General features: G+C 42.5%; 1 protein-coding gene across 1 annotated transcript in view; it reads right to left on the reverse strand.

The window, feature by feature from the left end:
- The window catches only part of LOC150089104 (chorion peroxidase-like), a 149,609-nt gene that overhangs the window by 22,558 nt on the left and 113,584 nt on the right, over positions 1-13,467 (reverse strand). The window contains exons 8-9 of the mRNA XM_090371062.1: positions 12,663-12,767; positions 3,730-3,865 (exon numbers count right to left, since the gene is read on the reverse strand). Coding sequence (XP_090227188.1) covers positions 3,730-3,865; positions 12,663-12,767 — 241 coding nt within the window. The remainder of the gene's footprint in view (positions 1-3,729; positions 3,866-12,662; positions 12,768-13,467) is intronic.

Consider the following 13,467-nt stretch of genomic DNA (forward strand, 5'->3'; position numbering starts at 1 on the left):
GGTTCCAATAACTTTAAGATTGGGGCTCAGTTCCTTAAGAGTTGGATTGCGGGTCAGTGTTTGTCCTTTTGTTCGTTGGCTTGCAATCATTGCATACGTTGTAGTGTCTCTATGGGTCTTTACATTAGATGCAATCGTAGTCCCTGCATAATGGTTACCTCTCACGTTGTTTGAAGCGGAACTACAATTGCGATGTACTTCAGCAGCCAAAGCATTATCCGGTTTTGAGCGCGAGGACCCCATATGTGAGTTTTGTGATCGCGAATAGGTGCGATTTGGCAGATTCTGCTCCTGATGAATTTTTTGGGTCTTCTGTGAGGCAGTATTTCCTGAGTATCCGTTGGCATCTGCTGTGATTTCAATATATACTGGTCTAGTGCTACGTGCAGGGCACACAACTTCAGACTCACATGTTGTAAGAATGGGGGCTAGAGAGGGGTCATGTGGTAATAAAGATGGGGTGGTTTGGGTAGGAGCTCTCGGATTCGCGTGAAAGTGTTCGTCCGGAGGCTGCTGCTCATGATGGTTAGTTTGAACAGCAAGATCACAAACCGATTGCTTCAGGTCCTCAAAATTTTTCCGCAACACCTCCAATGTTTTGTGTATGCATTCATTGTGTTCTCGTAGTCGCTTGTTTTCCAGCAGTAGGTCTGCGAGGATATTATGAATTGGCGACAGCTTTATACATAGAGTTGTCTCAATATTTGTGAGGAGCGAGACCAGGAGTGGACTGTGTTCGAGTGATGTTTGATTAATTATTGCGGAGATCTCTGTTGATAGGGTGTTATCCTGTTGGGAGCTACTAGATTTTTGCATGATGAGATCTGAATGGTCATTTTGTTCTTCCTGTAATGAGTCGGGTGTCAATTCCACATGTGCATCTGGCGATGTCAATTTTTCCGTGTCTACCTCAGGTTCGGGTTGGGTCCTGTGCTCAGGTGAATCCGAAATTTGGTTAACGTCGTTAAAAGTTTCACCAGTTGTTCCGAGTGAATGCATATAATTTTCTCCCTTACAGGGGGGACACTGCCAAACTTTCCGTCGCTGCTTTCCGAGCCTCTTTAGGTCCAAAGCGAGACATTCGCTTCCGTATGTCTTGAGACAGGAAGTACATTTTATAGCTACGTCCGGAACAATTCCACAAATTACACAGCTTTCATTATTTGGGTGATCTTGCTTTAAAGGCATTTTCAGATTTTAGGCGCATATAAAAGGATTACGAGTAGTGGGCTGGAAAAGAGTTTACAATTGTGTTTAGTAGTTGCCTTAACTACGTATCGAATTCCAAGTGATACGTTTACCGATCAGATACAAAATAAGTCAAAAATTACGGCTTATTTTAGTTGGCTAGACTTGTTACTGTTGGATGTAGAAATTCGCTTGTACGAGGCGTGGATAATTGCTAGGAGGCAGTAAACGACGTGTGTTGCCATGGTCACTTGACCGCAAGTACAAACCCACAGCGCATTTGCCTGACCTTGACCTGTAGCTGGAAGCGATAGGTATCTCTGGTCAGCCGTGAGTAGCAAAAACAGCAAATTTTGCAGTATAAGAAAACTATAAATAATAAATAGCTGGATGTCCAGGTCGCCACACAATGGATATCCTCTTGTTCAGCATCAAATTAGGAATACACCAACATAAAAATCATCATATAAACCTGAGCATAATTCTGTTAATTTAACTGATTAACCGGAGCAACAAAGACACACAGCCGTACAACTGAACAACTCCAACTGAACCCAATTTGCTGATGCTATCGAGGCAGTGATTGGTGGGTTGGAAACTTCGGGTCCACACAGAATAAATTAACTAGAACCGCATTCAAAGATGAAAGTGATTCTTCCACTGCTTTTATTGGGGCATGCAGCGGCCTGAAAAGCAAAGTGTTGTCGATTTCAAGCCCTGCTGCGTGTTGTGTCGTTATTGAACAAACGTTAGGTTAACTAGGAGTACGTTAGGGTTAAGAGTAGGCTAAGGAATATTAAGGTAGAGATAAGTATTTTAGGGTAAAGGGTAGCTAAGAGTACGTTAGGGTTACTCTGACATATGACTATTTTAGACTAACTAAGAGTAAGAACAGATGCATGTATACTTGCATGTAACTAATATTAGGAGCTACTAAATAAACTTGATGAATTTTAAGTGCTGGTGAAGTCTTCAAACATTTTGAGATATAATCAGACATCAGCCATTTTGAGGTATCAGAGACGTGATGTCACTCAGACATAACGGATGCAAGATTTGAATATGGGCACAGAAAGGATATGTATAGTGTTTACTGTCTTTCGGCATCGAGGGTATCCCTTAACTCTGCGTAGTGTACTATTTTCCTTTGACCAATTAGCGCGGGCCCCCGGAAACCGGACCTCTTGCCCATCCAACACCACGGGGAAGTGGGCCAGGTTGTAAAGTTTAGATTTATCTGGCTGCGATGAACCCTGGTGTCCCCAAGGCTTTCCAGGAAGGGTGCTAAAAAAAAAAAAAAAAAAACCCAGAAATTTTTGTTGGAAAAGAGCGCTGGAAAGACGGTTTGAGTAGACAAGTAATTATAGTTGAATGTGAAGGCAGAGTGGATGGTAAGGAGACTTCCACCTGAAAACGGAAGTTAAAGGGATAAAGGGGCACCCCTATGGTGGAAGCCCATCCTTTAGAGGGGGACTGCTAAAAACAGAGAAAGATTGGGGTGGCAGGGTCCACTAGGTGAAATGTTTGGGTGGGAGGCGGGGAAAAGTGGGTTTCGGAAGGTGAGTAAAGTCATAGGGTCGGAGTTATTAAATAATTCCTCAGATCTCCTACTCTTATTGTCATTAGTGCCAACGTGTAGAACAATATCACCTTTTATACACTTAAAGGTGTACTACAATGACATCAACTTTTTCCCCCTGACAGACATACCCTGATCCTATTCCACCTATCATTTTTGCAAAAATATATTTCCCGTTTCCCTGACAATTGAGTCACCGACAATAACCAGCTCCTGGTGGACCAGGGCACTCTGCCTTGCAGTTGCGGCTGTGTTGCCTGATGTGCAAGTGCAAATTCTGGGAATTGAGGTGAGCAGCTGGGATGATGAACCCCCAATTTAATTCCTTCGAGGGCATCAACCCTATTTTTCAAGCTCTCATAAATGTTCATCAGAATGCGGAGTGGATATGTCACATATCCTCACACTCTTTAGACTGAACACACACACAAAGACATCCATCCACTTGGCTGTATTGTGTTCCGTTCCAGAGAGATACGCAAACATATTCGGTGCGGCGACGTTCACTAACAGAAGCCACCCACCAGCTAATAAGAAGCCAGTAAGCTTCGCCACAGCTGTCCTAGCAGTTTTTAAGTGAATAACGGATTCGCCTGTTTGGGTGATGCTGCACAATTTCAAAAAGATAAATAACTTATGTGGAACCTTGGATAACGGTAATTGTCTTTATGTTGGATCTAAGACCAAGCTGTAGCGCCGAGTTGATGGCGTTGGTATTTTGAGGGACAAAAGGTTTTCCGTGATAGAGTACCCAACGCAGTAGTGAAGCCCAAATCTGTTACAGTTGCAGTTAGTTTACAGATAGTCCTTATGGGTTGCCCATCCATAAAGAAAGCAGCAATATCCAAACTCGAGGGCCTCTGTATTTTCAGGTTTGGACATTGCTTCTACCTTATCTTCCCTGGTTCAAAAGCAAACGTGGTTGCGCATTTGTGGGTGCTAAGGCACGGAAAGTTTCTTACCTGCATTCTTCGTAGAGCCGTTCGCTGTTCCAGTGAGGGTTGAGCCGGTTCAGTTCATCCACACATCTGTTGTGATTCCTCATCCAAATGATGTGCATACACGTCAGTCCAACGTGTTCATTTACTCTGGGGTCACCTACGGAAATTGAAATAAAATACACAAAAATAGCCTCTGGGACTTAAAAAGTGTTCAGTGAATGCCACTGTAGCGACGGGCTCGAATTAAACACGCAGTCATTTAAACACAACTTTGCGCTTCCTCTAATTTTTTTATTCGGAGTTCAAATTTTGTAATCTAAGGCTAATTAATTTATTTAAATGGTAGCAGAAAGAATTCTACAAAAGCATAATCTCAAAAGCTAAAGGCACTTTACTATTAACAGCCACAAGCTGTTCTGCAAAAATATGTTTTGCCATCAAAACCTGAAATTGCACGAGATAATTGATTATTTAGATAAGTGAAGTTGAGAAGAATGAAATTAACGATATTGAAATTTCAGATAATTCATTAGAAAAACATTCGCGCCTAAAGGCAAGCAAGGCTCTTGGAGTTGATGACATGCAGCCAGTATTTTGAGGAAGACGGCAAGAGTGCATTGCCGCCTCCCTAGCCAGGTGGGCAGGAGCAGCAGTGCGTAGCACACTTCTTGATTAGACCTGGGTTCGAGCCCGTCACCACCAAATACGGAGGATGCGGAAAGGTCAGGGAATGGCCACCGCGTATCCCGGAGCAATATGGCCTTAGTTGCTAATGCTCTTAAAAAAATAAAAAATAAATAAAAATAATAAAAAAAAAAAACAACCAAAACCAAGAGTGCATTGAACCGCTAACCTTAATTAATGAGGACACCACTCTACACGTTATTTAACACCAAAGTGACGTAACAGGGCTTACCAACGAGAAGGTGCATGAGTGGATTTTAGGGAGGCAAGCCAAGCAGACTTCTCCTAAATCTTCTGAAATAGAAAGATACTTGATCCATCAGTGTTTAAGACTGAGTGTCTGATAATACACAGAATGCCTGTACCCCTCTAAGCCCTTTATGGGAGTGAAATTTGCGCACTCACCAAAAGAATGGAAAAGAAGCTGAAAACTACACAGCGAAGGTTGGAACGAATTATATTAAGAATCAGACTGTTAGATTAGAAGAGAACCACATGGATTAGGCAACACACTCAAGTAAAGGACATTCTTATCTAAACTAAAGAACTAAAATGGTCTTGGATTGGACACATAGCTCGAAGACATGATGACAGATGGACTAAGAAAATAACAGAATGGTAAGAAAAGCTGGAAGACAACAACAGAGATGGATAGATGAAATTCAAGAGTTCGTGAGCAATAAATGGATGGTCGATGCACAAAACAAAAGAAACTGGAAAGTTGCTGGAGAGGCTTTCATCCTGCAGTAGATTGGAAATGGCTGCAGCTGCTGCTGATGATCAATTAAGGAATCTCTGGATTCAAGAGAAATTCCCTTAGGTTGTTGTGCCTTAATCCACTGCTTCCACGCTAGTTGTGATTTTTCTTCAGATTGGATTAAATTAGAAGTGCTGTTCCCCAAGAATCGATCCCAATCGATCCTTGGGGAACCACTCTTCTCTTTGATTTGCTTCAAATACATCGACGAAGGGATCAAAATTTGCAGATGATGCCAAGGTTGGTAGATTAGTTAATGATCAATGCTTCTTCAAGACAACTGAGTCAGACTTCAGGGGTAACAAAACGTGGCAACTATGTTTTACCGTCGAAAAGGCAAGGTCTTGCACTTGGGGAACAGCAACCCCAGAATAACTGTTTCTAATTCCTCTACTGTTTTTAATTCAACCCCATCAAGGATTTGAATTAAAAACAGTAGAGGAAGGATCTGGGAGTTACGATACGGCTGAGTTGAAGTTTTCAGAGCAGTGTAAACAATCGGCCATGAAAGTGCCTTGATGTTCAGTTATAGCTCAGAAGCAGCATGGTTTTGTTAAGGGCAGGTCTTGCCTGACCAATTTGATTGGATACTATGATGCAGTCACAAAAGAACTGGATGCAGGAAATAAATTTGATATTATATACTTGGATCTTAGAAAGGTTTTTGATACTGTTGCACATGGAAGACTGCTGCACAAATTGGAGCAGTGTGGCATTGGAGGGAAATTGCTGCTGTGGATAAGGGGATGGTTGAGTGGCAGAAGACAGAGAATGGTAATCAATGGACACTGCTCAACGTGGACTAATGTTATTAGTGGAGTTCCTCAGGGTTCAGTGTTGGGTCCGTTGTTGTTTTCGGTGTTTATGAATGATATTGATGATGGGATATCAAGTTTAATGTCCAAGTTTGCAGATGATACAAAGGTTGGCAGGGTTGTTAAGGCCACCACTGACGCTATGCTGCTGCAACAGGATCTGGAAAGGTTGAACAGATGGGCTGAGAGGTGGCAAATGAAGTTTAACATTGACAAATGTAAAGTACTACACATGGGAAACAGCAACCCCAGAGCAACGTATCAACTCTGTGGTACTACACTGACAGTGGTAGAGAATGAAAGGGACTTGGGGGTGGTTGTGCAGGCAGATATGAAGTTCTCTGAGCAGTGCAGACGAGCTGCAAGAGTAGCTCATGGTGTCTTGTCAATGATATACAGGAATTTTTCTAGCAGGGATAAGGAGGTGATTATTCCCTTGTATAAGGCAATGGTTAGGCCACATCTTGAGTACTGTATACAGGTCTGGAGGCCTCATTTCAAGAAGGATGTAGAGCTGCTGGAACGGGTACAGAGAAGGGCAACAAGATTAGTGAATGGAACAAAGGGTTGCTCTTACGAAGAAAGGCTTAAGTTTTGCAAATTACAGAGTCTGGAGACTAGGCACCGGCGAGGTGATCTGATAGAGGTGTATAAGGCTTTGAATGGTTTGACCATGCTCAATGCCAATGGGATTTTTCATCTTGCTCACAATAATCAGCTCAGAGGGCATAAATTGAAATTGAGGAAGGACAGATGTCGGATAGATGTGCGGAAATTTGCCTTTAGCCAGCGGGTGGTTGGTTGGTGGAACCGACTTCCATCACTTGTTGTTGAAGTTGATAGCCTAAACAAATTTAAGGCTCAACTGGACAGGTATTTCGAGCGAACGGAGGGGTGAAATGGGAGTGGTGTGTTTTTTTTTTTTTTTTTGGCTGATGCTGAATAAGCTTGCTTTCTTGCATCAAATGCCTCTACTAATGCTAATGCTAATGCTAAAAGCAAAGGTTTATTGTACTTAGAAATAACAAATAGGGCTCTGATATCATGAGTGTGGAGAGACCATGGTGACTGCAGTTCATCTTTTGTATTATGATCCACTGTATCATGGATATGCCACTGGTTATGAAGAAGCACATATGCATTGTCAAAAAGCTTCCAGCACAGAGTAGTGCGGAATGCTCTAGTGTTGCAGTTCCATCCTTGTGTTGTCTTACTTGCACCTGCCACATAGGCTGCCTTACAGCAACTGAATGTTGTCAAACAACATGTGCAAGGACTACCAACCAACCCCAGTCCCAAAGGTTATCTTCTTTGTCTTGACACTAAATTTTAATTCCCTCCTTTTCTCCCATCTTCCTTTGATGCAATTTTTTTTTCTCTCAAGAATTCACACTTAAACCTCAAATACAAAGTTTCAAATAAAGATGGCAGCCCAGCTTCTTTTTACAGCTTCTTCTTCTTTCACAGATTTAAAAGTGTGAGGGACTTGTTCATGTGTAGTGTCTTGTACCGTTGTTCATCTGGTCATTTAGCCGCTAGCCCCTGATGAGGCCCAACGTTGCCCCACTTACGCTCCGTGGAGGCAGTCAAGGAACCCAGTAGACTCAGTTTTACTCTGGCAGGTCCTGCCGCTTACTTTCCTGAGATTTCAGCGGCTAGGACCTAAAAAAAAAAAAATTCATTAGGTTAGTTGTTTGTTTCTTTAGGACCATTAGTAACTAAGGCCATATTGCTCCGGGGATATGCGGTGGTCATTCCCTGACCTTTCCGCATCCTCCGTATTTGGTGGTCACGGGCTCGAACCCAGGTCTAATCAAGAAGCGTGTGCTACGCACTGCTGCTCCTTCCCACCTGGCTACGGAGGCGCCACCCATTAGGTTAGTGACGATGCACACACATATATATACACATGCACAATTACATACACATATGCGTTGGCGTGGGGCGAATTTGGGCTCAAAGGATTTTTGGCACGTTAATTTTTGTTGTGTAGGGCTTTCGTCAGCCTAAAGATAGAGGTGGGGAAGACAGAAGACTGGGGGATGAGAGACAGAAATATGGGACCAATAGAGTAGGTAGCCCCAGTTTTCAGTGAGGCATGCCCATGCCCCACCAGAGTAGAAGATGTAGGGTGGCGAGGAAGGGAGGGAGCGAAGGTCGTCCCTCCCCCCCTCCCCAAGGATGTGGGAATAAAAGGTGAAGGGGCTAGAGTGCCATCTTCAGGACGCCGTCAGGTTGTTGGCAGTTATGCTGCTTTTTGTCTCTTCTCTGTTTTCAATGTCACTCATGGGGTAATCCCTGTCCTAACATCTCTTCCAGTTGTCAGCGTTCCATTTGGTCGAGTCTGGTATCCCGCAAATTTCGATTTTCTCTTTCATCTGGTAGCGTTCCTCGTTACTCTCTGTGTTGATTGCTGTAGATTGCAATTACCATTTTCCTCCTGGCGAATAGATCCTGCGCGAAGAGAGAGAGCGCCCTGTATTCTTCCTCTGAGTCCAGGAAGTTGCTCTCTATTAAAAGTGTTTGAGAAAGCTATCTTATCAGCACTGATCGACCAATGCTTCTCTCATAGACCGAAACATCTGCATACCGTGATCCCCAAAAGATCTACATATACAAACCTACTGGATACCCTATTTAAAATTCAAACTGCTGGATACCTTATTTAAAATTCAAACTGCTCTCAACAGTAAATCTCAGCTAGACGTCATCTTCCTGGATATTTCATCTGCTTATGATAAGCTCTCAATTCCCGCTCTCATCTACATTCTGGAAAAGTACTTTGGCATTACTGGAAACCTGCTAAAAACCATCAACCGCATCCTTATGCCAAGACTACTCATCATCAGCCATAAATCCTTCCAACAGGAGTGCAGTATAACGAGAGGAGTACCACAGGGAGGTGTGCTATCCTGTGTACTGTTCGCCGCTGCCCTTGAACCCTTCCTCGCAAAGTATACTGAATTCTCATCGTATGCAGACGACCTCAAATTATACATAACGTCTAAAGAAGCTGAACAAACTCACCTGACCAATCAGCGAGTCTCCGTCCTGATCGACAGCCTTGTAGCATATCTACTTCAAATAGGTCTGGAAATAAATGCATCAAAATCAGCTCAACTTACCTTTACAAAAAAGAGAATCAAAAATGACATCACAACGGAGTGCAGATGAGGAAAGTGAAGTCTCACACCGACCTCGGCTTGACTTGGGACGAGGGCCTCACTTTTCAGAACCATTTCTCGACCATGAAAACGAAGACTTTCTCGGCGATGTGGGCAATTCGACAAGAGCTGACGGGGTTACTGAACTCGGAGGATACGTTCAGCGGTGCCTACAACCTATCGCACTGTATGCACCAGCAATCTGGTCTTCTGCCCCGACGTCGTACATAAATAGATTCCTCGCAGTCGAGTACTGGGTAATGCGATGGATGAACAGGGTCACGGGCAATGCTCTCACCATCTCCAGGGCTGTTTTATATACCAACTTAAATATCACTCCCTGGAGAGTTCACATTGCATCCAGGAATATTCTTCTTCTTTCTCAGATGCTTACCGGTGTGATTGACGCCCCCAGTCTTCGAGGACTTATCTCTACTCCACGTGCTGGACGCAGTAATGACAGTCCCTACCTATCGTTGCATTCTATACTGTGCAACCTGTGCTGTCTGAAGAATTTCTTCCCAAATAACACAGTGAACCTTTTCAATTCATTTGCAATAGACCACCCTGTGAAATACTCCGAAAGTAAGCAAGCAGTACAGAGTGAAGAGCATCTCAGAAGCGCACTGCTTACTTCAACTATAATCTTGACAATGAGTGAATTTGTAAACAATATTGTAAATATTGTAAATAATTGTATTCGTGCATTTTTGTACACTCTTCTTATATTGTAAATACTGTAAATAATTGTAATTTTTGCTTTTTGTACACCCTTCTTATATTGTATATAACTGCAGTTCTTGCATTTTGTACACCCTTCTAGCCGGTCGGCTGTGTATAAGGGGCGAAGGCAAACACTTGCTATTTTTAATAAACCGATTTAATAATTTTTAAAAAGTGGGACTCCAATCCCTTCGGAAGGTATCTGATTCTTGTTATGAGAATCCCTCTGAGGTCCTCATATTGTGGACATTCATAAGCTATGTGGCTCCAGCTTTCGCTCTCCCCGCATGTACAGCTGGGATCGTGGGTGAGGCCCAGCCCGAAAAGCTTTTCATTGTAGGAGCCATGTCCTGTTAACAACGTTGTCATGTGGTACCCTGGGAAGCACCACACCGGTTGTTTTGGATATATCTTGCGGATGTCCGGTAGGAATTTTTTTGTCACTTCTCCCTTGGTGGTCTCAGTCCACCTTCTCTGCCAAAAGTTTAGGAGGTGGGTCTGTAACCTGACTTTTCCATTCTTTAGGCTGTTCGCCGGATCAGTCGTGTAGCCCTGGTGGGTGGCAGCCACTCCCCTGGACAGCAGGAACAGCAACCCTGCCTGGATAACCTCCAGATCCATGGGGAGCACTCCGGCAAGCACCTGCAGTGCTGGGGTGCTTACTGTGCTGCAAGCTCGCGTTGTTGTTGTGAGTAATATGGTCCTTTGGATCGTTTCAAGTGTTCTTCTGTTCACAACCAGTGCCGCTTTGGGAAACCACACCGCTGCTGTATAGGTGATTGCTGGTAGGAAAGTTGTTTTGTAGTATATTGACAGGGTTCTCTTTTTGAGACCCCAGTCTTTCTTTGTGATCCTGGCTACCATCCCAGAGTAACCCCGGATTTTTCTCCGGATGTATTTCAGATGCTGCTGGAAAGACAAGTTATTATCCAGAATTAGGCCTAAGTACTTTAGCTCGCTCGCGAATTTTATGGTGATATTTTCAATTTTTATTTGCGGGGGCCGCCGCAATTGTAGTTTCCCTCTGAGGAGGATTTATGAGGTTTTTTCTGGTGAAATTCTTAATTGGTTTTTGGAAGCCCATTGTTGTAGCTGCTGTAGTGCCCGGTTTGCCAACACCTCCAGTTGGGCCCTGGAGTCCGCCTCCACGTAAGGTCATCTGCGAACGCATGCGCTCCCACGGGTCCCAAGTCCATTTCTATGAACTCATCGAGGCCCATGTTCCACAGAAGTGGCCCCAGAACCGACCCCTGCGGACATCCTCTGTGCACCTCTCTCTTACGTTTCTGGTACTTCACGTTTATCTCCACTCTTCTTTGGGTTAGATAACTTTCGATGACTTTATACAAGTTTATCGGCACTTGGGCCTTCCTGAACCTCGCCAGGACGCTTGGCCACCAAAGTGAGTCAAACGCCCCGGCAAAATCAACGGAGATGAGCAGCAAGTACTTTTGTCTGCAGTCCTGCACTATCTTGAGCAGGTTCCCCAGTGCATCCACAGTTGAGGTCCCCGGTCTGAAGCCATACTGGTTTGCGGATTGGAGGCCTGCTGTACGAGAAACAGCACCGCATTTAGCAGTCACGGGCTTTAACCCCGGTACTCAAAGCACGTGTACTTATGTACCCCGGCGCTGACCACTCGGCTACGCCAGCGCCACCTCGATAATAAAGCCAATTTACTGCGACATCTGTCAGCTAATCCATTCAGCTAAGTGGGCGTGGGGTAAAGGTCGAGAACTAATTCTAGTAGTGCTTTAAGCTTTGTTAATATTATTAACAGCGCTTTTGTTCGTGTTATTGGTGCTTTTGTGAATATTATAAACACGATATAACTTTTGTGTTTGTGATATTTTATTTTGCGATATTTCATCTCATAAAAGTGCTTTGAAGTTTTTAATGCCTCCAAATCCTGGATGCCGTGGAAATTATAAAAGTGGTCCGAAAGTAATCTTTCTTACAAATTATTGTGTTCTACAGCCTGGCCAGGAATCTTTGCTTATCCAGAATGTTCAGATTTTTCGGGTTTTCCAAAAATTTTCCAATGAGGTACTTCCGCTAGGCCTACGTGCTCGACGTTTACACGCGTTGCTTGAACAACAATCATCGAAGAGGGAAAGATTTCAGAAAACTCAAAAGTTTTAAGTTGAAGTATGGATATATTTTTTTAATTTTAAGGTCACGCGATTTAAGCGGAGAGTTTGACAAGATTTGCAAAATGACGGGAGTTCCCCCCATACCACGTACCCCATGGATTCCCCGTGAATGCCCTTTTTGAATAGAACCGACTTCAATTTTTCGCGAAACAGATCGTGTTTTTTAATGACCATTTATGAGACCAAAGATTGTGAGTGTTTTTCTTTAGTTATTTCTTCAGACAATGCATTCCAAATTAAGGCAAATGAGGTTCAATGCGTTCCAAATGAATCGCAAATCTTTGTTTTTTTTAATCGCTAAAAGTTGTTTTTCTCTTTCAAAGAAAAAATAGTGCGGCAATTATTCGACCTCCATATGAGGATCGTATAACGATAATAAATAACTGGACCAAAACCGAGTTTGCTATGTCGTTCCTGAGACTATGCACCCGTCATTCCCAGCTGAACAATAACTGAGTGAGTGAGAAGCGCGTGATGTGATTGACAACACGCCACGCCTATGAACGAAAAATTTGCAGTATTTTTCATTGGGGAAATTAGGGGAGAGAGAGAGAGAGAGAGAGAGAGAGAGAGAGAGAGAGAGAGAGAGAGAGAGAGAGAGAGAGAGAGAGAGAGGGGGGGGGTGTTGTGGATAGAGTATAAATTTTAATAATCGTACCTGCTTTGAAACACCTGGAGTTGGCTTTGCTGCATTGATCGGTGCGAGGATTCGCGGTGAAGGGGAGGAATTCCCCAGACCCCGTCACTGTTGATCGTAGCTTGCCTGAAATGTAAAAAAGAAAAAAAAAAGCATTATGAGATTGGTTGTGTGGCAGTCTCCCCGGCAATACTTGTCCGTATTGACTGATCACATAAGTAAGAGGAAAAAATAAAAGCATCCAGTTACAATTCTTATTTATTAATAGCGGACAAGAAGTCGACTGATTGGTTGGCAATCGGTAGTTAATCGAGAATTCATTTAAAAATACAAAGAAATGTAATTTTTTAAGAAAATAATGTACGTTTAAGTGCGAATAACTATGCAATGATCACTATAATGAAAAGTAGTAGGTTTATGAATTAATCAATTATTTTCAAAATCGATAATATGAACGTCATTAATTTTTCCAATATTTTTTTTTCACCTTTATTTAATTCGTAATAAAGAACTAAAGAAAATATTTCATCAGACAATTTAGCTGGTACTTTACAATTATTTTTCTTATTGTCAGTTAAAGTTACAATTATTTTTTTCCCATATTTTGTTTGAATTTCTTTAATTTTTTATTGGATAAGAAGTATCAACGCTTAAATCTTTTAATTTTTTTGTTGGAGTTTGTTGAAATGGACCAATTGCTTTTAGTCTTTTATCAAGCTCCATTTATAAAAACTAAATATTTTTTTAATTTTTTAAAAAAATTAAAAAAAAATTAACTAAGCGATAAAAAAAATTAAAAATTGAAAAAAAAAAATTTTCTTTTTTT

The sequence above is a fragment of the Mastigoproctus giganteus genome, chromosome 3, assembly GCF_048544385.1.
Source record: "Mastigoproctus giganteus isolate SK-2022 chromosome 3, ASM4854438v1, whole genome shotgun sequence".
Taxonomy (NCBI): domain Eukaryota; kingdom Metazoa; phylum Arthropoda; class Arachnida; order Uropygi; family Thelyphonidae; genus Mastigoproctus; species Mastigoproctus giganteus.